The 27,133-nt window shown below is 42.7% G+C and overlaps 1 protein-coding gene across 5 annotated transcripts in view; it reads left to right on the top strand.

The window, feature by feature from the left end:
* The window catches only part of ARHGAP20 (Rho GTPase activating protein 20), a 93,898-nt gene extending 71,223 nt beyond the window's left edge, over positions 1 to 22,675 (top strand). For all 5 annotated transcript variants that reach the window (XM_014524430.2, XM_025214892.1, XM_025214895.1 and 2 more), the window contains 6 exons: positions 6,569 to 6,747; positions 10,436 to 10,597; positions 13,803 to 13,912; positions 15,647 to 15,836; positions 17,966 to 18,080; positions 19,907 to 22,675. In XM_014524430.2, coding sequence (XP_014379916.1) covers positions 6,569 to 6,747; positions 10,436 to 10,597; positions 13,803 to 13,912; positions 15,647 to 15,836; positions 17,966 to 18,080; positions 19,907 to 21,654 — 2,504 coding nt within the window. In that variant the 3' untranslated portion in view covers positions 21,655 to 22,675. The remainder of the gene's footprint in view (positions 1 to 6,568; positions 6,748 to 10,435; positions 10,598 to 13,802; positions 13,913 to 15,646; positions 15,837 to 17,965; positions 18,081 to 19,906) is intronic.
* The last annotated feature ends 4,458 nt before the right edge of the window (positions 22,676 to 27,133 follow it).

Here is a 27,133-nt window from a genome sequence, read left to right as displayed (position 1 = left end):
CCCCCGTCCCCCAGCGGGCTTAGTTTAAAGCCCGGTGGAGCAGGTCAGCCCGTCTGGCTGAGAAGAGCCTCCTCCCTAGGGGAGAGAGGTGGAGGCCATCCCTTCCCAGGAGCTCGCTGCCTCTCTCGCCAAAGAGCGGGCTGTGGTCATGAAAGCCAAAGCCTTCCTGACGACACCAGCGCTGCAGTCTTTGGTTGACCACATAGATCCTCCTGTCCCTTCTCAGCCCATAGCCTGAGACTGGGAGGATCGACGAGAATACTACCTGTGCCCCCAGACCCTTAAGCCCCGCTCCCAAATCCCTGTAGCGCCTCATGACCTGGCTGGGAGTGCTCCGAGCAGTGTCATTGGTGCCCACATGAATAAGGAGCATGGGATAGTGGTCTGTGGGTTTAAGGAGCTTTGGGATCCTCTCCGTAATGTCCCGGATGCGGGCCCCTGGGAAGCAGCAGACTTGCCGGGCTAAGGGGTCAGGGTGGCAGATTGGCCCCTCAGTCCCCCTCAGGATATTTGTATTCAGTTACTAGCCCTGCCACAAGGTTCCTGAATGACAGGCAAGGCATCTTGACTTGGTAAGGTGCTAACTGTAAACACCTCCTTCTATAGGGTGACTTGGATACTTATGGTTTGGCATGTGCTTATGTACCTTGCTGAGGTGGGGACATAATCTCTGTTTATCAGTTCCACTGGAATAAAATGGGGATACTTTCTTTTTCCCTTTGATCCTGCAAAGACATCAGCACATACACGCTTAATGCCATGCACTGTGACTCCAATGAGAATAACCATTTCCAGGGCATGAAGTTAAGCATGCGAGTAAATCTTTAAGAATTAGGGCCTTGATTGTAAACTTTCTGGGGCTGAAGCTCTTTCTTACTTGGTGAAGTATAGGGCTTTTTTATCTGCATTGGTCATGTTAAGACTCTGAGTATAGTTGGGGCCTCTGCACTAATGCACTACTCATCATAATGCAGAGGTGTGAAATTAATACACTGGGAGAAATGTGTATTGCATCTCCCCCATCGGCTCATATTTTGTGGATATCTTCACCCATGATGTATAGGTAAATTCCATTTTTAATGTTTCTTGAAATTAATTACATATATGCGGTATTGTCCATTTATATTGTAAATTATACAGGAAATTAATTACACTTTATACACATTCATTTCCTTTCCAGCCTCTTAGTAATTAGCATTATATATTACTTCATGGCATATTTTAGGAATGAGGCAATTTAACAAACAGGTGTAATTAGCTTTTATAGGCACAGCGTGGCACCTGACATTGACTGGCAAGAGAAAATAGAAATGCAAATCAATGCTTTAAAGTTGTCACTGGTAGGGCTGTGCAAACTACTGGAGATAAAGGAAGGCTGCTGCTGCATCTTGGTTTTTGGGTCAGCAGAGGGTTGGGACAATGCTCAAACAATGCACAAGCTTTGTGCAAAGTAGGAATAAAAGGCAATTGCTCTGTTGAGCTTTTCTATTTTCATCCTTGACTGACAAAGCAGTTTAAAGTGATGCAAAGGTTAGGCTGTTTGCACACCTGATTAACATGTGTTTTCATGTACTCCTCTTGGCTCGCACTCCTGTGCTTTAGTTTAGGAAAACGGAGAAAGGCAGCACTGCAAAGGCCAGTAGTCATAATTCAACATTCAGCTGATCTTCAAGTCGGCTGACCAGAGGCTAGGTTGTTGTTAGTAGCTGCCAGGTGTGACTGTACGTATCAGAAAAATTCACAACAAATTGAGAGGGGAAGAGGTGTGAGGTAATCAACCTTGGGACTCCTGATGCTCCACTTCAGTTTAGTAGGAGTTGCTTAAGCATTCCATTTATTCTGTTGGGTTCTTTGAAATGGGATGAAAAGGTAATCATGGAAACTTGTGCACAAAATCTACTAAAACTTGTAAGTGAGTTTGCAGCCATTGAGGGATATAGTTGGCTCTTTATCTTTGCCCACACACAGTGTGGCTAATATACAATTAGCAACTGTGGAAACCTCAGTGTTTCAGCTGTGTGTTGTGCTAACAGAGTACCACGCTTATGTTGTGTACATTATGACTCCTAACCTATGTCTGTGTAAACAGAGTTTCCCAGTCTATCCCCATTGCTCTAACATCCCAGGGTTTCTTAACCCTGGTGATACCCATGTTGCTGTACGTGCATGACACACTGTCCCTTTCTGAGGCAGAACAGAATAGCTGCCGAAACCATGCCAGAACGCTCCAGCAGTTCAGCAGCATGATGGTAGGTGTTGACATGCAGACACAGTTGACAAATGTCTGTAATGTGAAAAAGTTGCTATCTTTGTGCTAACCAAGTTGATGGCCCTCCCATGACCTGGTTATAAAAGCACAGCAGTATTTACAGCATGAAAGGGGTTTAAATGTGTGTGTTGCCTCTTTAGGAGGCTTCTAGCACACGTGTTAGTTTAATTTATTACAACATAATGAGCAAAAAATGCTTGTTAGCACATGCCTGTAGAGTATTATAAACACACATTTGGTTACCATTTAACTTCAAATAGTTGACCAGTGTGAATTATTTGTCTGAAATCCAAATTGTTATGTAATCATCTGTTAAAAGAGAAAGGTGAGTACATTAGGTTGGTCTCCATACAAAAAGGAAATCTCATTGACCATGGAAGTATTCAGTAGTATAAATTTTAGTTGGGAAAGGCCACCAATTGCTAACCAGGTTAGTGTTTGGGCCAGTTCAGAATAGTTTCACATAGGAAAAAAGTCCGTCACTCTGCGTGGATTTGATAAAACTGACTGGGAATGGAATTGCCTTCACCATACCTACAGTGCAAGCAGCACTGACTTGGTCTGTACCAGAATGATTAAGGCACATTGTGCCAAACTTGCCAACTCCAAAAAGATTTGCAACCAAGGTGATGTTATTGTTTTACCATTGTGGCCCGGACTAATCCACAGAAGGAAGCCCTACAAGTTCCAGGCTTGTGTTCCGAAGTACAAAAGTACTCCCTAAGCAGTACTAAATAACCTATTTGTGTTTCAACCTGAAAGAAGCTGGGGCTTCTCTCACATATTATCTTCTCGCATGTTCTTGCATAGATATGCATGCATCCCCTTTCCTTTCCACACTTTGTGATAGCCTCTCAGTCATGCTCATGCACTGTGGGAGTGGAGTGGATTTCCTAGGCTGGAAATCTCTTCTGGCTAACTAAATGTTTCCTTCTGTTGCTGAACCAGTAGGATTTTTTGATACTGACATTTCATTGTTTTAACTTATTTGTTAGTTTCTGTTCCAGTGTTTGGAATAATATTTAAAAAAAAAGATTTTCCATAGCTCCATAAAATACTTTTTTGAACGTGACCAATCAGTAATAAACCTAAGAAAGTAGGCCTGGAAGAAACCTCCTGTCAGTTGAGTCCAGTTCTTTTTCATTCACAGGCAACTATTTACCCAGGGAATTCCCAGAATCCTTCACAGCCTCATGTGCCACAACAAGAACACTGCATGGGAGCTGGTTCAAACTGGCTGTTGTGCAGAGGGTAGGGGACAGGGAGAGCCCAACAAATAGTTGTTTGTTTAGCTCCGAGCCTCCAGACTGCACCAGTGCTTTGAGCCAGCTCCGATGCAATCCTAGGACTGAGACTGAAAATCAGCTGATTTTTGGTCTCAGCCCTGGGGTCTCACTGGAGCCAGTTCCAGACTCTAGTGGGGTACTAAGAACTATGATGGTAGTAAGTATTTCATGTGCGACTGCTCAGAAAACTTTCCAAACCATAGTAATGCTTACTATGATCTACATATAACTTATGTGAAGTGTAATGTGTAACAATACACTAAGAAGTCATATTGGAAGCAGATGCTAAAATATACATAGGACTCCTGCATGGTTTGAGCAGGCTCCTTTGCTCAAGAGGTAGAGATGCCCCTGCTGAAATAGATAAAGCAAGGAGAGGTGTATGCTGATATTTGCAAAACTCTTCCAATGTTACAACCTATAGGCTGAAATATATACATTTTCTGTAGTTTCATAGCTATCTGTCAGTACTCATAAAGGGAAGGGATAGATCTCTTGGGTCTTCCTTGAATCTCTTGAGCATATTCTAACAAGTTCTTGTCCTTGTAGTCATGGGTAGATCTGGAATTTTGAAAAGGGGTGTGCAGGTGGTGAGGTACATCATCACATATAAAGACAACATATATTTTTCTCCGCTTAAAAATAAGCTAGAAGCTTTACCAATGTGCTGGGGGCCTAGGGTGGTATTATTCAGTTTGACTGAGGTCAAAACAAATATAACTTCATTGGAATGAGTTTAAAAAATTTGCAGGGCTGTGAAATAGGAGCTTCATTCCCAGGAGCAGCTAACAGACTGCAGCATTGCAGAACAGAGACTAGCTTGAGTGGTGGAACATCAAGACCATTAAAAAGAAGAGATGGTCATTAACACCTGTGGAATGAAGAGTTTAGAAGGCATCAGGTAAATTAAAATGAGCCATAAAGTCAGTTGACTCCCTCAGCACTGCCTGACTAGAGATGCTGCTGCCACTGCCAGGTGGTTGGTTTTAAACTTTGGGTGGAGCAAGAATCAAGGGGAGTGCAAGCGCCCCAGTGCGTTCCTCCCTCCCCACCCTCCCTTTGGAACCATCCCTGCTTGTAGTGGCAGGACACTGACAGTGTCGTATTTTCTTTGTGCCAAATTAATATGTTCTTGGCATTTTTGGCCAGTGTGCCTGCTAGTTATATAAATTAGACAAGTGAGGGCCAGCCATTCTGGCAGGCATGTCACAAATTAGCCCCATACCCTTTGCACATGCCACTGCCATCCTCTTCCCATCAACTGCTTTGCCTTTTGTTCCCTGCTGTGTGCCCCTACCCAATCTGCTGCTCTGCTTGTTGCTCCCTGCTCTGCGCTACCTGCCTGGTCTGTTTTTTGTTTCCTGCCCTATCTGCTGCTGTATTGCCTCCTCCACACTGCATGCTACACACACAGGTTGCCCATGCCACTTGTGGCATGTGCTACAGGTTAGCCACCCCTGGATTTGACAAACACTTTTTTTAGATGGGAATAGTTTAGATAGGGATGAGCCTACCTTAAGCAAGATGATGACCTCTGGATGTCCCTTCCAGCCCTAGTTTTCTATGACTTTGTGACACTTCTATAAAGGGAATAGGTCTTCTGAATCTAAACAAGAGCTTTATACTTTTCACTTGCAATGAGCACAATATACAGAACATAATAATATCCTTGCCACCGCAAAGGTAAACTTCCAACCAATGAACCTTAGCCACACTCTTATATCTAGTTCATCTGTAACAAAAATAAAGTTTTTAGACATTAGCAGTTATTCCTTTCTTCTGACTCATGGCATGTTAAATGACAGTTTTGAACCTTGTCATTCCTATCTTTCTTGAAGCTTTGGCTCATTTTTAAATGTATACCTTGCATATATTTTCTCATGGAAAGAATCTTTCATTAGCCTTTACCGTCAAAATGTTCAAGTTTAAATTTAAACTTTCCTGTAAATGCTTCATTAAAAGACTTCCATCCACTCCCAAAAGGAGCATGGTCATGGAATGATACATAACAAAAATCACCAAAAATGTAAAGAGACATGCCAGAAAGCACAGGTGGTAAAAGTCTATAATATACTGAAGCTGATGTCTTGGGAGGTACCACATCTTGAAAACACAGGAAGTAGAAGCTCTGTAGATGCACAAAGTTTAAGGATCAGTTGGCTTGGAAAACAAAGATAAAAGAGAAGATTTATCAACATTACTTTTTCTATTTCATATTTCCACCTTAAAGAGGCCAACGCATCTCTTCGCTGTTAAGCAGTCGTTTATACATGCTGACACCAAAAAATGTGAAGAAATTCCTTTTGCATATAAGAATGCCTTGGTTTCCTTTCCTGTGAGCTGTGAATAAGAGCTTCTGTAAATAATGCTGTTCAGAGCTTTCAGCATTACCCAACTTCATGAAAACCACCAAAATGAATGAAGAATAACCTGGCCAGTCACACAGGGCCAGCTGGAAGATGCTGATTAAAGCCAAGGTGTCAGCAAGTGCACTGATTAATGGGTTTACTCTGTGCAAAGTGGGAAGAAAGACGGCAGTTTATTTTTGTTTGTAAATGCACCATATCCCATCAGCTGACTCTTTGTTATTAGGTATGGAAAGAGCTAAACTAGACTGCCAGTGTACAACAGCACAAAAAATATATATATTTTTTAATTTAACAAAAATGGGCATATGGGTAGCAAATGAGTCATTTAGTGCAGTAACAATCTAGATTCAAGTGAAGTCAAAGACTTCTTGTCTTAATTCTGCGTGTACAGATGCATATTCAAGTTGCAATGTAGCAGTGCAGTGTAGCTCTTTGACCCTTCTAAGAGGCTGGATAATAAGATGCATTCTCCACATGCTCATGTCCAGGTATGGCTCACCATGGACTAGGTTGAGCCAAATGCCAAAGACTTAGTTGTGTTCATAGAATTTTTTCCTTCAAAACCATAGCAACCACCACAAAACAAATATTGGAAATAAAATTGAAATACGTTTCTTCTAATAAATACCTCACTTCTTCCTCAGAGCTCAGCCAAAAGCCATTTAAGAGGAAAAGGTCAATTATAAACTGGGCCTTTTGGCGTGGTCCAGGCACTCAGATGGACAATACACCAGTGTCTCCAACATCCCTGATTCCTGGGAAACTCTTCGGCCTCTCCTTGTCAGCCATATGTGAGAATGACAACCTGCCCAAACCTGTCTTGGTGAGTTATGAGGCTGCTTTTGTTACCTTTGCCTGGCAAGTGAGAATACAGGGGAGCAATGTCGCCATACTGCTCAAATGTCCTGACCAGAGAATTTGGGAGGAAACTCCATCTATAGTTTTAAGCCAACATTTTGGCTGTAAGCACAAACTGAGGTCAGGCTTGGTTAATATGAATAAGATTGTACATTGTATAATTTTTCTAATGTTCTTTTAAAATTGGCCTGTCTTTTCTATGTAACATGTGCTATAGTCCTGATTCCATATCCCTTACTTAGGCAACGCAAGAAGTGCCAGTGGGCACATCTACATGTGCATTAACATGCTTTTACTAATGTATATTAAATTTATTGCCTCCAATATGAGGTCCTAAATAAATGTGCATTAGGTTGTACTAATGCGCAGTAGCTCAAGCGCATACTTTTTAGGTGACACTTACTGCACAATAGCCTATTCTACTGCGTGTTAGCATATTAACATGTTTTTTTACGCACCGCTTTAATGCACAGTAAAATAAGCTACTGCACATTAAAGCGCACGTGTAGGCATGCCCGCTGAGTACTATCCAACTACCTAACATTACATGGTATGGCATAGACTCTTTAAGGGTTTGTCTGCATTAAAGTGCTCTCAGTGCTTCAGTCTCTGGTGTTCCTGAGAGCAGCCATTGGTGGTGTTCTTCCGTGTTTGGAGTGCGTCAGTGAGTGAAGAGGGGTTGGCTGTCCTTTAGCCACTCAGTGCTGGGACTTGCCTGTTACCATAATATGCACAAACCCTAAGTTTAGAAGCCAGATCTTCCACCAAAGTCAGGTAAGGTAAGTCAATTTACCCTAGCTAATGGTTTCCCACAATGTAGCTGGGACACTCTCAGTGCTGTTCAAACGAAGACTTTTCAGAGCCTTCCATGACATCTTTTTTTTAATCTTCTTGCTGCAGCTACTGGTGAATGTGATTGCTCTAAGTCAGTGGTGCTCAACCTTATGGCCCCATGGGCCAGATGAGTGGGGCAAGACTGGGCTGCAGGCTGGATAGAGTCCTGCCCCTGCCCCAAGCGTTGGCAGCGGGCCCTGGGGCTGGGCAGCATCTCCCTTCTCCCCTGCTTGCCAAGATTTACTCCTGGGAGACTGGCACTTCCCCCATCCAGCCTTTCACACCACAGTTGGACCATGGGGCCCCATGCCACCCAAGCCTGGCCTTGTACATTGCAATTGGACACACAATCCAGCTCTCGGGGGTCAGGGCTCCTTGTGGGTTGAAAAGTTTGGCAGTAGGGTAGTAATGCCAGCACTCTCCTGCCACCAAATTTCCAAACCAAGGAGAGCCCTGTGGGTTAGATGACATGGCACCATGGTCCAGATCTAGCCCACAGGCTTGAGGCACTCCTGCTTTGGTTTATTTGTTTTCCCATCCCCCCTCCCCTAAGGGTTAGGCTACACCTAACCTGAAAAATCTGTTCATTTATTACTCCCCTCTAAATATTATGGGTATTTCAAGCCAAATGCAGTTACTGCTGTTTGCTACATATCTGTCTAAAACAGTGGTTCTCAGAATGTTAGCTCTTAGTTCTCACTTGTTTTGTTACTGTGGAAAAATAATCGAGCAATTCTTCTGTTGCAAAGAACTCAGTCTACAACAGGTCAGAGTGTTCTTGATAGTATGGATTCCTGTTTGAAATATCTGGGTTTATATTGTGAATCATGTGTAGATGTTCACACACTTCCTAGTTCTAATATTGAATGGCACCCTGTGGCACACTTAAAAAAGGATCTCGTGGCACCCCAGTGCTGCATCATCCTGGCTAAGAATCATTGGTTTAAAACACAAAACTTTTAAAAGCTTTTATTTGGAAGAATAAAATGAATAGGTTCACAGTTGCAACTTGGTAGAATGTTGTGGTCTTAAATAGATATACTGTTTAAACCCCAAAATGTAACTTCCTTTAATTGCCTTCAGTGCTTCTTCAGAATGAACATGACACCTAGGAGTATGGTATAGGATTTACCTATATGGCAAGGTGAATTGGAAGGTGTAAAGCCCAAAAGTAGGTTTGATGGTCTCTGCTTTAAAGCCCTATAACCTGCACCTTTAATAAATGGGTCTTGCTTTAACTTCTATCATACAAAACCATCTCAAGCCATTAACCTCCACACATTTAGTTTCTTTTGGCTTAATATTTTAAAAGGAGTTGGCTAGTTGTGTTGATTCTTAGATTGAGATCTTGCATTGTAGCCCAACTATACAGTTGTTCTAAATTATTGCAAAGAAAATGGAAATGCTGGTGTAAACACTGTTCATGTGAATGGCACATCTGTAAAGTATTTTGTACATAAATGAACAGTTGAGAAAGGAATGTGAAAAGTAGATTTTATTAAAAAAAATAATGATAATAAAAAAGAATCTTTCCATTTGGCACATTTGCACTTCTGTTCTTCAGAAAGGTGACTTAGCAGCCCAGACTGAAATGAAACAAGAGCTGTTGCTTACCTAGTCAAGTTACAGAAACTCACTTTAATAATGATACACTCTGTACCAACATCCCATCTCTTGCCATGTACTCAGCGATCCCATTGTTAGTAATGTGGTCTTCAGACCAGGAAGTGCATGCATGCATGCATAATAATTACAAACCCACATACTCCTTTGCACATACTCTACAAAAAACAAATGTGATGGATGTTGGCTGTGTTGCTTGGCCCTCTGCAGCTGTAAAGTGTTCAGGTAGTATTGTGACTAACATGCTATAAAAATTTACAGAGAGTAGAATAATTACAATAGGGTGGAAAATATGACCTATGTGCTGCAGCAGAAAAGATCTCCAACTTTAGATTTCCTTCTCTTGGCCATTTTTCATCTTCCGTCTAGAAGAAGAAATCAGACCTCCTTGATACCTCAGAAAGACTGGAAAATATACTTGATCTCCTATCCCAAAAGTTTTTAACATACTAGATATATAATATGTGGGCAGGAGTTCTAGTTCTACCTGTTTGTTTCTGTGAAGCCTGATTGACTTCAGAGAGGTTGGTGGCTCTATTTAATGGAGAACAGTATTTAGATGGTCTGGTTCTGTGACTCCTTACATTGGGTAGCTCCTTGAAGTTAACGGTCTACTTGCAAAGTAAAGTGCAGCTCATTGGGAATAAGGGTGATGGAATATAAATCTTAATAAGGATTCAGAATTCATATTTGTATGAGCATGAGAAGCACTTTTATTACATTGAAAGAATTGTGTTGTGGTCTTTAGGCTACAAACTGATCAACTAATCCAGAAATCTTAGCCTGTGTATGTATAAATTCAAAAGACTAGGTGAAGAGTGCAAGTTTTACACCTTCCTTGTGAAGCAGGTTCTTGCTATAGTCACAGGATACTACACTACTGGACTGTCGGTCTCTTCCCATACATCGGTGTTGTGTGATATTTGGGCAGTTCTGAAGGTGTGATGCATCAGATCAGTACTTGGCTGTTCTATGTGATATGAATATGGTAGCACAGATCATGTCAGTGCCAGAAGTGTAGCTTTCATAAGAGTTGTGTGCAGCCTTGAGAATATGCCCCATTTGTGCTTTGAATGTTTGTAGGGCTCATATATCTTCAGGTGTGACTCAAAGGAAAATAAAATATCATCTTGCTTGTAAGAGATGGTTAAAGAATCTGTTCCTAACAAGGCTTCTGGCTTTTTACTTTTGTACAGGACATGCTTACCCTTCTTTATCAAGAAGGGCCTTTTACCAGAGGCATTTTCAGACGGTCAGCCAATGCAAAATCTTGCAGAGATCTCAAGGAGAAGCTTAATTCAGGAGCTGAAGTGCACTTAGCCTGTGAATCCATATTTGTGACTGCATCAGTGTTTAAGGTATGCAAAAAGCTTTCCTCTTCTCTCTGGATGGAAGAACCAGCCTCTCTTCTGACAATGATCCAATTGGTTTTCTCTAAAGGCAGTTAATTTGTTTCTCTAAATGAGCCCTAACATTCAATCTTATCTCGAACATGTGAACTCTCAGACTGTGCAGGGCAGCCTTGCAAGGTCAAATCTTTATTCAATTAAGTTGATGAAAGCTCTAAACCACTGTGAAGTATATTATGTTGCCCAAAATATTGGGTTTATTTTCCAGTGGATGGTTGTACAAAAAATAGTGCTTTAAGAACAATATTGTTTTGTGTAAAGAACATCCCCAGTCCATAGCTGTGCACCCCCTGTGGAAAGGACTGGCACACTTTCCCTATTTTATTACCATACAGCTGTTTATGTGAAAGTGTTAGTTCAGTGATACTGTAATCTCCATATTGAAGCACTGCTTGGATGTGTGTAATAGAATTTTCTTAACATAAAATGCTGTCCCCTTATTCTGCTATCCCTGATGCCAATGAGTGAGGCTGCAATTTTGGTTGGGGAATTTTTAGTAAATTTCAAAGCAGGATCCAATGTAGTCTCCCATCTGACCGGTGTTACAGGGGACATCATGTGAGAGTCAAATGGCTATGTGCATGTTTTAGGAGATGAAGGAGAATAAAGATATGATATAAAAAGTCTACCAACTTAATTGTGGTTTTTCTCCCACTTGTAAGATTCTGGGGATTTCAGGAATAAAAGATTGCTTCAAGCTCACTGTCTCAGCAACTGCCATCACAGAATTTTAGTCTTTCCTACGGGTCACTGCCTTTTCGTGCTTCAGTTGTCTGCCCTCATCCCTGGAGGACTTTAGAAAAAATGCTGCTGCTGATGCACCTATTGCAAATGAATCAAAATTCTTCTTAGCAAAAGGGATTTTGAGCAATCTAAGGAATGGATGGGTCATTGCTCTGTGGATCAGTACAGATTTGGATTCCTCCTCACGCTGGATTGCTGATAGTTAATGTATATCCACACTGTTGGGTCACATGCGCTTTAAGAACAATCACATATGCTTCTCTGTTATAAAATGGTGGTTGCCAGATTCTGGGGCAGGAAATGACGACTTCAGAGTGAATTGGTAGGCAGAAAATAGGACCTGACTGGGGATTATGGTCTATATGCTATTAGTCTTGAGTGAAGCTGGTAAAATAAATCCCAACATTTTTACACACAAATATCTGCCTTTATGATTCCTCCCAGTGTGTTTGATCCTCATTCGATTTTGCTTTTTCACCTGGGTTGGGGAAAACTTCCTCTCTAAAACACACACTATTTTTATTTAGAATATGAAAACCACCATTTTGTTCTATGGGTGAATTTTGACTCCAATGCAGAGGTGTCTGTCCTTAAAACAGTGTCCCAGTGGAGTTAGCACAGTGCATAGGCATTAATATACTTGATCTCTTTTCCTGGGATCAAGTTACCCATTTCTCACTACAGCATAAGTTTTGGGGCTTGTTTCGCTGAAATAACTGTCTGATTGAAATGGGGGCATCTTTTTAATGAAACGAACCCACTAATTTAATTTGATTTAATAAAATCAAAGTTCTTTGCCATTGACTAAATATTTTGTATGAACTTGCAAAGAGCTGAGCACACTAGCTCTGCTTTAGCCAAATACTTCATTACTTGCTTTACTTTTAAGCATGCAAATGATCCTATTGACTTCAGTGGCACTACTCATTACTTACACCTAGGCAGATGTTGAAGTGTTTGCATAGAGATCATAATTCCCCTTTCAGTTGTCACAAAAATAGGTGGAGAAAGGGACATGTCTGATAGCAAAGAAAAGCTTGTTTTTGTTATGTGCATGGAAGATACAGTTCAAAAGTTCACACATAGTTAAATATGACCCTCTGAAGACTGCCAAAGTCAGTGACACTTTTGATGATCTGCTGAGTAAGTGCTGGATGTACTTTAAAGCTCCTACAAGGCAGAGTTTTCCTGCCACTTGAAAGCCTGAGTGTGCTGAATTCCTGTCCCTTGCTCCTGAGGGACTTCTCCCCCCTGCCCCTTGTTTCACTTGGCTTTCATTTGCTTTGGAAATTCCCATCCTGGGTCCTTATATTTGCAGGGTGTCCCCAAGTTGTTTGCTGAATGCCAATTAAACCCTTTCCCATCCCTTGAAGGAGAGATACAATACTCTTGTTCAGGATTTACAGGAAATTTGGAGACCAGCTGCTTGTAAATAAGACCAAGACAGAAGTTAAGGAATTCAGAAGTGAGCACAAAGTCCTATTTTAGAGACTATGCTTTGAAATCTAGGAAAGGCTTTATTTTTTTATCCTTAAAAAAATAAATCTGTTCTGTCATTGTGGGAGTCACAAACTTAAACCCAAAATGTACAAGATGATGAATACTAGGTTTTATGGGCCTGATTCTGTACTATTGAAACAATGGAATTGTTACCAATGATTTTGGTGACTTAGAATCAAGACTACAAAAATGATTGCAACATTTAGGGCTTATCTACACCAAGAGCTTCTATTACTTTACTGTACCCTTTAACTACAGGGATTCACCCTTCCCTCCTGTTGGTAGTTACAGCTATATAAATATGCCTTATACCAGTATAGGTAATTACCATCCAGGAAGAAGGGCTTGGGAATGTATGTTCACACAAAGGCTTTAGTTAACTACTCTAATAAAATAATTTAACATCCAGTGGACATAGTTGTACTGGTAACTCTGTTAGACCTCACTTTGTTGTGAAGTGTAGAATAGCTGTACTTTGTAGGTGCTTCTTAGGTCCTGGAGTACAGCAGGGTTGTGCTCCTTATGTAGTTTCGTGCCAAGTTCTGAAAACAGTTTGCTGGTGCAGAGGGGGAGGTAAGGTGAAGTCAAATGGTTAGTACACTGAACCTGTTGCAGTTCAAAATAATAGGCCTCTAAGCAAATTCTTTCCTTCTGTGCAAACAGACAAAGCATTGATAATTGCCTCCATTTTGTCAGGAAAGAGTCAAGAGAGGGTCTGAAAATATCCATTTGAATTAGAATTCAAGTCTGTTTTAATTGGCAGAGATCTACTGTTTGGCTTAGCTGCTACATAGGGTGCATTACAAGCCAGGCACTGCTGTCCCAACCATGCATTCTCTCTTACGTGTAGCATTCTGTTCTTCCCTAAACAGCTGCTCATATGTTTTTATCCTTCCTCTCTGTGAATAAGGATTTCCTTCGGAGCATCCCAGGCAGCATTTTTTTATCCCAGCTCTGTGATAAGTGGATTTCTGTGATGGATCAAGGGAATGAGGAAGAGAAGATCAAGGGCGTCCAAAGGTAATTGTTTTATGTCATCTCTCAGGAGACGTCACAAAATATACCCAAAATAGTGGAATGCCAAAAATTAGGTGTACAAGATGCAATAAAGGAAAACATTTAAATAAGTATTTAGGTACATACCTAAAGTAATATTTAAGAGCGTTCCTGGATGGGGTACTTTCCTGAACTGTTGTCTCTAGGATACATCTACTTTGAGAGCCTATGGCAGCAACTGGATTTCAATCATTTATTTTCACAGAAATGTTTCTCACAGAAAAAGCTGTATAAATCTACAGTTCTCAAGGTCTGTATTTCTGCATACCACCACAATAGAATGACTAGGAACTACTTTATTTAGTGGGGAGGAGTAGGTGTTGGGCTCTGGAAGGGAATAGATAGTAACTACCATATTTTTTCATATATGACACATCCTCCCCACCCCCCCAAAATAAAAAAAGTTGAGGTGTGTGTATTAAGCAGGGAAGCTGATTTTTCTGCCTTCCTCTCTTGATACTTGCTACACAGTGCAGCAGCTGTAGCATTGCTATTCAGACAGCTGTGGGAGTCATTTGACTTAATGACTTATTGTACTTTATTCCACAGGTACTGAATGGTCATCTCTCCTTTTTAATGTTCTTGATGTTCCACTAATCAAGCTAACCTTTCTTAGGGCAATTTTGCCATCTGCTAGCTGCTCCTATTTCACAGTCCTAGAGACTCTGTAGCTCTTTTCAAAATCATAGATCTACCCATAGAGAGCTGTCTTTAACAGCACCTAGGATTTCAGCTTTTCTTAAAATGGAAAGGCAGGGTAAGTCAACTGAAGATTAGGCTCTCTGCTCTTTGCAACCATAAGCCTGGAAATGTTGTTTGTTCTTCATTCTGTTTTTCAGAAACAAGGTGCATATTATTTTTTGGGGTATATTGTATGTGATTAAAATAGTGCATTTGATAACTCACATTTTCCCCCCATTCATCTCTAACTTCAGTGACTGTTTTGAAGTAGGGATTCACTTGTGATTGAAATGTTGGAGCCCAGCAAGGTGGGAAGCCCCATTGCTGAGAACATTAAAAATAGGGGTGCATCTACCCTGCCCCAAGGGAACATCCTCAGAGTGTCTTCACTACCTCAGTTCCAGATTTGGAGCATCCAAAAGGGGAGTGGGATTGGGTGGGCAGGGCTTGGTTCTTGACAGCAGTCTTTAGAGCACTACAGAGGCAATGCAGACAGTCCCTTAGACCAAGCAAAATAGTAGCATGTCATGGGGAAGAAATTATTTTATGCAAGCAGAAGAGACCAGGTGATCTCTGAAACAAGGGCCTTGCTGATTCACACACAAAGACAGGGTAATCCAGTGTTAATGAGTGAATTTTGTAGCTAAGTGAAGAGAAATTAGCAAACATTTAAACAAAAAGACACGTAAAATTGAAAATTGTACTTTATCAAATAAAATAACTGAGCATAGGTTTAATTTATTCTTAAAATACTTCAGTGTACATGAGCAGCTGTTGTGATTTTTCCTGTAGAAGATGGAAGCCATTAAATTTGAGTAGGAAACTTCTCCATACCATTTGCCATTTTTCTTCTGAGAAGATACTTCAACTATAAGCCATTTCTTCTTGCATTCCCCCTGCCTCCAATTCTGTAGTTCCATTATATTGTGTCCCTGCATGTGAAGAATGCTCTCTTCCAGCTTTGTTTTTGTCAGGTCACTAATTAATAGAATTACACTTTTGTGTGTGTCTTCTCAGGCTAATGGAGCAGCTTCCCAGAGCGAATGTGGTTCTCCTGCGCTACCTTTTTGGCGTATTGCACAATATAGAAAAGCAATCGGAAGACAACCAGATGACTGCATTTAATCTAGCCGTGTGCATTGCCCCTAGCCTGCTTTGGCCGCCTACTCCCTCTAGCCCTGAAACAGAAAGTGAATTCACAAAAAAGGTGAGAGAAGCCACAATTTTGTTAAGGCAGGGCTGTCCACTTTCAGAACGGCCAGGGCTGCATACTTCATGGACCAACTCCCCAGCCTGCATGTTCACTGGCTCCTCCACTGTGCTGGCAGTGCCCCCGCCCCTGCCCACCAAGTAGTGTGGGCACCACATGGGTGCCTTCCAGGCCTATGCTCTCTGGGCCCCACAGCCACATCCCACCCCACCCGCAGGGAAAAGATGCAACTTGAGGAAGGAGCAGGGTCCTGGAAACCATGGTAACAGCAGCAGCTTCCATAGTGGTAGGTGGAGTGGTGCCTGGGCAGGAGCCTGGGGGCTGCAAAGTAACACTTCATAAACTGCATGAAGCCTGTGGGCCACCAGTTGGACAGTCCTGTGTCAACAAATCTCTGTATTCAACCAGACTGGTTGGTTTGTAACCAATAGGGATCATGCTTAGCACTTTTGCAGGGACTGAGGCTTCTTCTCCAAGTACTCTACAGATATTAATTGATTTGTCCTCACAGTACTCTGGGAGAAAGAAAGGGATGGAGATGATAAACAAATGTCCATTATATGAGCAATGTATCTGAAGAATCATGGAGGTGGGGAGGTGAGCTTTAATTAAGATGGTCCCCAGGCTGCTTTCGCTTTATATGGTAAGGCGGGAGGTGGAGAAGATGCAGAGGAGGAGACTGCCAGTGTCTGGACCTCAGTGGGTGCATCTACGTGAGATGCTCCTATGCAGTAGCAACGAGCTACTGCGCAGTATCTTGTTGCTGTTGCGCGGTAGTGCCAGTGGGCTTTAACAATGATGCAACGCTACTGCGCAGTAATGAGCTACTGCAGAGTAGCTTGTTGCTAAAGTGCAGTACCATCTGAAAAAGCTGTGTGGTGACAGTACTGCACAGTAACACCAGTTACTGCACAGTCCACTGCTCGTGTAGTTGCAGCCAGTGAGTATTGGCTCCATGTGGAAGATTCTCAAAGGCAGTAGCTATGAGGTTAGGAGGACCAAACACCATCAATCTACCCAGCTACTTTGTAGGACAGCAGTGCTGAAAATGGTAGAATCAGGTGCCGCTGGGAAGCTATCGATAAAGACAATGCTATGGACAAAAGAGGGGTAAGGGGAGTATGGAGGAAGAAGCACTGTTATGGGAAATGTGTGAGACAGTTGCCTAAAGAGGAAAAATGGACATTTTCAGAAAGCCTGTTTGTCCTTAGGGGTCGAATTCATACCCCAGGTATCTGTCACCAGGACACTGGCTAATTTCTTAGAAATGTGTGAGTGGGGTAGTTTGTTAGGGGTTGCTGAGCCACAAAGGAGGCAGGATTCCTGGGTGAAGCAAGTGCAGTGCCACCCATTTCTCTTCTGCATCACTTCCCTTCTCCGTGTGACCAAGCCCTTAATTTTCCAGTGTTGAACCCTTCTTCCAGATTGTGAACCAGCCTGAGCGTGCCAGGCTGTACTTGGGAGGCTTGGCAGTGGATGGTGGGGGGAGGAACGGGGATGGAAGTGACTGCATGCCAGAACTAGCAGCCAAGAGTTGGGGTGGGAAGGTGAATGGGCCCCAAAGGGAGGACATAAGGAGTTTATCTGGTCCTGGTTGAAAAGGGCCAGAGAGTTGAGATGCTCTTGAATCTGTGCAGATGAAAAAGCAGCACCTACAGCAGTAGTGGGAGAGGCAGTGCCAATGTATACTAGATAATTAGTGTGTCTATCCTGCTTCTCTTAATGCAGAGTCCTTTAGCATTCTAAGGGTTAATATGGGCCCAAAGAAAGGATGGCTTTTGTTTCAGAAGAAGGTGTACCTGCTTGGAAACAGTCGGGAAATCCAGAATATTTTGTATAGTTTGCCTATTCCTTTTTCAGTGTTATGGGGAGATGATTGGCATATGTTCCTGCTACCGTCCCTGCTAGAACTGGTTTAAATCCGAGTATTATCTGGGTTACCTTCACACAGGCTGTTGTAAGACCAAGACTGGGGCACCAAATATTATATCAGCACAGTGCCTGCAACATGATTTCCAGGAACATTTGTGTTGGTTTGTGTTTGCTGCTGATCTACGCAATGAGTTTCGTTTTCAACTCCAGTATAAGATCTGAATAGTGATCTCACTGCCACTGCTTTGTTTTAGATTTCCATTCTGGTGCAGTTTCTAATTGAAAATTGCTGCAGGATTTTTGGAGAGGAAGTGACCTCCCTCTTTGGGGACATGCTGATAAGATGCGACAACAGGGAAGATGGCTCAGGTAAACCATTGTGTTGTCTATGATAGATAGCTCAACCCAACCGGTCAGCAAAGCAGGGAGATCTTAAGGAAGGCTGTTTTTCTCCGTTCAGGCATACACATTTGTATGAACTCTTCTCCATTTCTCCCATGGATAGTGATTCTTATCTGATAAATAGGAATCCCATGATAAATTTAAGCATACAACTCAGACCATACCATTCTCACCTTTATCAGGAATTCATTGGTCCTAACCTTACAATTTCCTGAAATAGTACCACATTTAGGGGTTTGTTGTTGCTGTTCCTGAAGAATCACTGAAATAGTACTTTTGTCGAAATTTTGAAAATGAGTTGTGAATTGGCTATTGCTCCTGCTGCAATAACACATTCTTACACCATTGCACCAGAGTGAATGAGTTCTGCCTAAAAGCAAAGCTTACCCACAGTCTTCACTTAGCGTAGCTGTGGTAACCAGAATTAGAAGTGGCATAGGCTACTTTTCTGAAGGTTTGTGGTGTGTCTGGAACACAAGTGTGTTCCAGTTTGTGATCCAAAAAGGTGGTCACTGTTAAGAAATATGCCCCTCAACTGTGGCATTTTTGCACCAAAAGGATATTTTCTTCATGTTTGAGACACTCAAATTCAGGATTGTATACTGCCTATGTTTAAAGTCAGATATCCTACCATTTCAGGATTGGAAACAACTGTTCAGAGGTGGGTAGCTCCCCTGGTTTCCAATATGACTTGCAAATTTTTGCTTCTAGGAAAGACGTGAAATTTGGGCATTAAAGTGGTTTCTGAAAGTGTTGTTAATTACGCCTTCTCAAGCCCCATACTCATAGTAAAGCAACATTTCAGTAAAGACGGTTAGAGACGCATAACCACAATACCAGTTTTAAGGCCCTTATTTAAAAAAAAAAAATTCTGAGCAGCATTTCTGTAAGAATAAAAGCTGCATGTACTGCGTGCAGTATGCGCAACAGCCTCACCTGAATGTTTTATTGGCATTTTGCATGAGCTACACAACTGGCTGTGCTATGCATAGGGATTGTAGCTGTCCCAGATCCCACATGTGGTTCTCTCTGGTATATTGTGACTAAATTCTTTCTTCAGTTATGCCAAGGCAAGCACATCTGGCTGCAGTCTACTTTTTAACCTGCAGCTGAGATGAGACCTTGCCTTACAATATATCCAGTAAAAAAAATCTCACTTCTGCATCAAAATGTTAAAGGTCTGCTCAAGCCAAACACAGTCCATCAGGCTAGTGTACCCACAGCACACCCGTTTCTGTAGCCAGCTGCATACAAGTGATACAGCCTATGTCACACCCTGCCACCTTTATCTCCTCAGATTGAGCAATCAGGTACCTATTTAAAGTTGAATCAACTGGAGGCTGCCTTCAGCACAAGTCCAAAGCAGGTCTCCTACTCATGAGTCCTAGCAAGGCATGTTAATGTGACCTGCCTTTTTATGTATCTAAAAAAAAAAATGGACAGAACATTCATAATATTACTTAGAGATGTGGTTGTCTAATAATGTATTATTTATCATTGGATTACATTTGCACTAGTCCATACACTAATGTAAAATCACTGCTGACACGGCATTTACCCACATGGTTAAGTGCTTTGTTGACTTGGGGCATAACAGGAGTCATTTCTATTATTCCATTTTAAAATTGGGAGAATTCTTCTGAGACTATCCTTTGTCCAAGTGTCTTATCTAAAAAGTCTCTACAGGGCAAGTGGTTACTGAAGGAAAAGAGTATGTCTGAAGCCAATGAAACTGTTTGTCATCAGCATTGTTTAATCATAGATATCTTAATGTTTATTTAATCTTCTTACAGATCTCTCTTCCTTTCATCTGAATGATTCTTCATATGACAGTTTGGAAAATGAGCTGAATGATGATGCTGACTCTTCATTTAGTGACTTGATCAAAAAAGGAGGTCAGGATAACAGGAGCAGGGACTCTGTCTTGACTCTAAGTGATTGTGACTTGGACCAGCCAGAAATTGAAGAGGTTCAAATTAAGCTTCCACCCAAGTCAAAGCCTGTAAGAATTTCTGCTGGTTTACACCACAAATCTTCATCGAAGGATCGCTCTGAAAATGAGCCTCTTTGTTCTGATACGCTGGGCTATTCTTCAGCTGCCCCAGATGCTCTTAAAAACTCAAGAAGGCACAGACGCTGCTCAGAGCCATCCATTGGACTTCCCACCTCTAAGTTAACCCATCTCAGTGAGTGTCAGGATAACACAGTGCGTAAAGCCAGCTGTGATGCTGTCTTATCTCATGTAGATGAAGACTATCTCAAGCAGCTTCGTTCATTGCAGATGGAAGGGCAAAAGCTTATTAATCAGAGTTTGGTAATGGGAATTGATGTTGGCCGGAGTAGCACGCGAAACCAAACGGGTGAAAAGAAAGACTTAGCCAATCACCTCCTGCCACCAACCCCACTGAGATTAAACATTTGCTCAAGAACTAGCTGTTCTAGTTTATCTTCTCCTGGAACATCTCCCTCTGGGTCCTCAATGAGCTCTTTGGACAGCGCTTTCTCCCAGTTTTCAGACTATTCAGTTTTTACCCCAACCGAGACCTCCTCTCCTTTGGACTGTGGATTTCAGTTTCAAAAGAAACCTGGAGACCTATCTCCTGAATGCAACCCTTTCTGTGGTATACACCAAGGTGCTGGAGTCAGCTCTTTTTCTAGCCAGGCCAGCAACAGCAGCTCAGTTTGTGTTAAAAAAGGAAGTCTTGAGTGGCCTCCTCAAAAGAGTCCCGTTACTCTGCATCCCAGCACTTGGTTAAAAAATGGGGCTTCCACAGTGAAAAACTGGACTCTCCGAAAAAAGGACAAAGCATCTAAGCAAGAAGAAAAGAAGAAGACAATTATCAAAATCACTTTGGAACCACATGTGGACCCTTCAGATCCATTAGAAGATAATCTATGTCAAGAACAATGGCAGGTACTGAAAGCACATGTATCAATGGAAAAAAATACTGCCACAGAAACCGTACAGGATGACAATCCTTCCTCCACTCCTGGAAGTGGGCAGCCATCCAGTGCTCCATTTTGCCCCACAGAGGTAAAAGACAAGAAACTTAAAGCCTTGGAGCTGCTAGCTGAACAAAGTAAGGAGGAGGAAGAAGCAGAGAAAGAAAACTCTCAGCTTTTGTCACATAAAAGACAGCCATCCAACCCAGTCATCAGGTGCCCAAATCCAAGTGCTGAAGATGCTCCTGAATCGGGTGCTGGACATGAACTTTTCATCAAGGACAGTTTAAGTAAGACTGCAATGTCCATGGAGGTAGATGGCCAACAAATAAACTCTGAGAGCAATAAAGCTTTGCTAAGCACTGAATCGAAATCTATTGAGGATGAGTCTGAAAGGGGTTTCTGTTTGTCTCTAAAAGCCACAAGGGCAGTTGATGGATGTTTGTTTAAACCAGATGTTGATAAATCTCATCAGAAAGTAGAGGCAGGGACTGACACCATGATCCAAATTAACAAGGAAAGGCTAAAAAGGCATTGCAGTGATCCCAAGTTTGAAGAGATTGACCAAAGGATTTTTGCAGAAGAATCTTATGTTTAAAATCACTACCATAAACACAACTGCCTTTGGAATTACTCTCTGATCAGCCTAGGTTTCATATTCCAAGAGGATAAATTTCACTGGGGAGTTATAGGATTCATATTGTCATCATGAACATTAAGAGAGTCACTTCCCCACATAATTTTTAATTAAAAATTGCTGTCCTAGAATCCGGAAGCGCTTGGTTCCAAAACAGTGACAAGTGAAGTAGAGTGTTTTGTCAAGAGGGGAAACTCTATATCCTTCCTGTATTAAGCGTTGTGGATATAAGTCTGTGTCCTCTGTGGTTTTGATGTAGTAGGTGAGGCCACCATAGATGCCATACCTGTGGTATTAATACTACTGTTTTTAAACTATGATGGTTATTACTTTCATTGTCCTCCAAGAAAGAAATGTAGTACTTTTTTATTGGTTTACAAGGTAGCTCATTAGTTCCCAGCACCTCTTTCTCTTAGCATATGAAAAAAACAACATATGCTCAAAAAGAAGGAAAGCTAAATACTGAAGCTTATATAAGTCCCAAACTCTCTGTATTTCATTTATTGTGCTCCATTGGGTGTTCTGTTCATGTTTAAGTTGTGAATAGTTTATTAATTTTGCTGTAAAATGGCATTATATATTATTGCAAGCAGAACCTATGTAATTTTATTATGCGCTATCTAAATCATCTTATAATATATTAAAAGTAATGCATTATCTAAAATGCTTTGAGTTTGTATAATATATCTTGATAAATTTTGCTATTATATATGTTCTGAAATAAATGTGTATTTTTGTACTTGCAGAAATTGCTGCTAACTTTACAAGTTTTGTTTTTGTTGTTACGGCACTGGTATTGACGTGTATGCATTCAATGCTGTATACTAAATAAAATTCATTCCATCATTAAGTTAACAAAAATGAGGTTTCAAGTAACTCTTCAGTTTGTTAATTTTGAACTTGTGTATATTTACCATTGATGGGTTGTGAAGTTTAATGACACCTCTTAAAATTATAACTTTTCTTTCTCTAGGTTGTGATGCTGACGTCCTACTGAAAACCTTTTTTAAAATTGGCTCTTTATGAAGAAACAATAGGCTTTCAGTTTGGTAAATAAATCTTGCTGCAAGATAAACACAGTGCAATAGTTCTTTAGGTGTCAGTTTTGTATGTTTTTTCTGGAGAAAAAAGTCCCTGAGATCTCAAGGGGAATTTTGCATGAGAATGGTCAGTAGAATTTGGCTTTTATGTCATTCATATTAATTAGAAAAATGTCTAAAATAAATTGGATGAAATTTAGTAAGTTCAAGTGCAATGTGCCATGCTTAAGATGGAACAATCTAACATGCAAATACAAAAAGAGAATGACTGGCTCGGTTGCAGTCTGTATCTGGAGCTTAAAATGGACCCATACTGAATATGAATCAGTGGTGTAATGTTGTTCCTAAACAGACTTAACTACTGGGATGTACTAACAGAAGTGTCCTGCTCAAGGCACATGAAGCAATTCTTCCACTCTGTCCTGTACAGCTTTTTTCACCAGGGTACTATGTCCAGTTTTGCTGCTGCTCAAGAGATGTGGGCAGAGTCCAAAGGAGACCAACAAAAATTGTCACGTCATATGAGGAAAGATTGGAAGAACTGGGATCATCTAGTTTGCAGAAGAGACAACTGAAGGGGGAATTTGATAAGTCTTTAAATACAGAAAGAGTTGTTATAAAGAGAATAGTGATCAGTTGTTCCCCATGTCCATATGAACAAGATGAGAAGTAAGGGACTTAAATTGTGGGGCTGTGCAAAGTTTTGGTCTGCGATTCAATTCAGAGAAGATTTGGCCCAATTCAGAGGCTGAATCTCCGAATCCCAATCAAATTGGGAGAAGACAAAAAACCTCCAAATCAGTTTGAAAGCTCCAAATGGATTCAGAAAAGATTCAGAGATTCAGAAGGCAGTCTTTCAGGGGAAGAGAAACTGAGAAGAGGCAGGGAAAGACTGACATCTCTAGCTGGCCAGTGACTGTGATCTTTCCCTGAGTCCCCTTCCAATCACAGTGCTTGGGGGGAGGGATGTAGAAACAGCATATAAGCCTCTGTCTGCAGCCTTTCTGTCCCTTTTGCGAGCTGTTTCTGCCTGAGCAACAGTGTCTGAAAAGTACTGGACTGGCTTGGCTTCCTACCTTGTCAGTCTCCTGCTACTTTTTGTTCTTGGGAAGGATTGGATGAAGCTTACTAACTAGAATCCCTCTACTTATCCCTATCCAATCCATTTCTTTCAATTTATATTTGTTCTTGATTTTTTTCCCCAACACTTTAGAAAGACAGCTGTGTTTTCCCTGGCAGTGTTATCCATCACTGTAGGAAAGCAAATACATTACAAACTCACACACACACATCATACAAGAAGTCAGATTTTATAACAGAGAAGAAGCCAGACATTTATAGAAGAAGAAGAGGAGATGATATATAGTTATCAATATTATTAGTTATAGTTACAATCAGACTACAGACAATATGGAAGTCAGATAGAGATTCAGATTAACAAAGCACAGAAGTCAGAGTCGAAGAACAGATTATTTTAGTTACACAACAGTCAACACAGCACAGAAGTTGAACACAGTCATACATCAGAGAAGAAGACATATCTTATTAGTTAGTTATACACAAAGACACATTTTCCAGCACAGGAAAGATTATTATGAAGTGTGCTGGAAAGGCAGGTGCCAGGTCTTCTGGCGGGGGAGGTAGACGGGGTAGGGGGAGAGCTCGAGCTACAAATCCTCCTCCCCCCACCCCCCCACATAGATACTTCCTCTTTCCTGGCAACCATGAGTCTTCTGCTGCCAGTGGAAGCAAGGAGGTGGAAGCAGTACCTGTCCTTGCACCTGAACCTGCACCACCTTTCCAAACTCCAGAAATAGGCACCAACAGCCAAAATGAGTGTCTCCTCCACCCCAATTTCATCTCCCAGCATGAGCCTCCCACTACCAGAGGAGGAACTAGAGCTGGAACTATGGGACTTGAGTGCCCTAGCTAAATAAATTTCCCCTTGGTCCCTAGAATTTGAGTTTGTGCTCCACACCCTTCAAAGTTCCTGTAGACCCAGGTCTCCTTGTCAGGAAGGCACCTCAGAGGAGGTAGTGGAGGCAAGTGGCTCAGCTGAGTCAGCATACTCAGGATCATCTGCTACCTCAAAATGATCCCACACTACACTACTTCCCTGCTTCTGGGTTGAGGATAGAAATCCTGCCTTATCCCCTTCCTCAGTAGGCAGAGGCACAACAAGAGAAGCTATCTGCCAGCACTGCCGAAGGCAGATCAGCTGGGGCAAGGAGGTGAAACACTTCACCACCACAGCAGTGCTGCTGCATCTGAGGAGACCGCACTCCCTTGCCCTTCTTCCTCCTCAGCCTAGCACCAGTGGGTGTGTGCCCAAAGGGAAGTCCCCAGCTTGCTCCAAAGCCCCTGTCTCCCCAAAGCAAAGGCAGGCCACCCTGGAGTGGTAGGAGAAAGCTGCAGACAAAGTGGGGCACATTGCAAGAGCGAGTGAGATCACCCAGAGCATTGGGGAAGATGCTTGCTCTGGATGGCCTGCCTTTCTCCTTAGTTGAGCAGCCAGGGTTCAGATGGCTCATGGCACTCATAGCCCCATCTTACCAAGTGCCCGCACATACCACCTTTAGCAAGATGGTGGTACCCTCCCTATATGAGGAATGCAGGGTGTACTTGGGGGAGCTGCGCAAGGCAGGGCCGCAGGTAGCCTTGCACTTCACCTCCGATATCTGGAGCAGCCAGAGTGGAGAATCATGCCTACCTCTCTCTCACAGGGCACTGATGCAATCAATCAGGCCGTTGGTGGGCTCTCCTTCAAGCCAAGGTGATGGATGAGTTCCACACGGCAAGGGAGATCAAGGTGGCCATGAACCGCATGGTATAGGGGTGGCTCATTGGGCAGGGTGAGATCACCCGCAGGTTCATTATCACCGACAATGGGGCCAATATGGTCAAGGTCGTCTGCTGTGTGGTACACAAGCTGCACCTCATAGGGATGCTTTGGAGGGCAGCATAGCTGCTGGTGATGGTGCCATCACCACCAACCAGCTGATTTCAAAATGCAGGAAGGTGGTGGGCTACTTCCACCACAGCATCAAAGGGGGCAAGATGCTATGGGAGAAACAGGCAGAGCTAAGCATCCCACCGCACAAAATCATGCAGGATGTGGAAACTCAGTGGAATTCCACATACCTGATGCTGGAAGGGCTGGTGGAGCAACACAAGGCCATCCATGAGATGGCTTTGCTCAGGGAGATTGGGAACAGTGGTCCGCTTAAAAGAGCTGAGTGGGATACCATCACCCAGATCTTGGTGGTCCTCAAGCCCTTCCTCAAGGCTACTGAGACCCTCAGTGGTGGCAATGCCCTCCTTACCCAGGTGATTCCCCACAGGGAGGGAACTTGAGAACGAAATGGAGAGGTTCCAGGGGATCAATGTTCCTGACTGTGGCAAGCCGCTGTCACCAGGCGCCGCACTTCAGGAGGGATGTGGATAGCATCAAGAGGGTCCAGAGGAGGGCCACTTACATGATCAGGGGGCAACAGGGTAGGCCCTATGAGCAGAGGCTACAGGATCTGAACCTGTTCAGCCTACACAAAAGAAGGCTGAGAGGGGATCTGGTGGCCATCTACAAACTTGCCAAGGGGGACCAGCAGACAATGGGAGGGTCCCTGTTCCCCTGAGCACTACCAGGAGTTACGAGGAATAACGGCCATAAGCTGACTGAGAGTATATTCAGGCTAGACGTCAGGAGGCACTGCTTCACTGTCAGGGCGGCTAGGATCTGGAACCAACTTCCTAGGGAAGCAGTGCTCACCCCTACCCTGGGTGGCTAAACAGAAGGAGGCTAAACATTCACCTAGCCGGGGTCGTTTGACCCCAGTATCCCTTCCTGCCCATGGCAGGGGGTCGGACTTGATGATGTGCTTAGGTCCCTTCTGACCCTACCACCTATGAAACTATGAAACAGACATGCACGCACTGGTGAGGTGGCTGAAGGAGGAGATGGCTGGATCCCTTGTGGTCCAGTACAGTCCATATGCTGGTGGGTATGTGCGACCTGAGGGTGAAGGGGAACATGTGCACTGGCAGCATCAAAACCTCGATCACTGGACACAGGTGCTAGTCAACAGAGTCACGGAGACAGAAGGGCAGAGGCAAGGGGATGTGGAAGACAGGGATCCACTTTCCCATTACAGTACTCCCAGCACCAGCCAGTCTTTTCCACGCCAGCTGCTGCCAATGTGGGCCAAGGGCATGGCTTCAGTGTTGGTGTCCAGATGCATCAGACCCCAGTCTCAGGTAGGTAGTGCCGAGGCTTCAGTGGCTACCTATTTTGCCAAGGACATGGTGCTGCTGGACAGCGACCCCCTGGCCTACTGAGCAAGCTGCAGCCAGATGTGGCAGGATTTGGCCATGGTTGCCTGGGAACACCTGTCCTGTCCACCATC

Source organism: Alligator sinensis, unplaced genomic scaffold (assembly GCF_000455745.1).
Source record: "Alligator sinensis unplaced genomic scaffold, ASM45574v1 scaffold397_1, whole genome shotgun sequence".
Taxonomy (NCBI): domain Eukaryota; kingdom Metazoa; phylum Chordata; order Crocodylia; family Alligatoridae; genus Alligator; species Alligator sinensis.
Note: the sequence above shows the minus strand (reverse complement) of the source record. Positions and strands in the feature narration are given on the sequence as shown.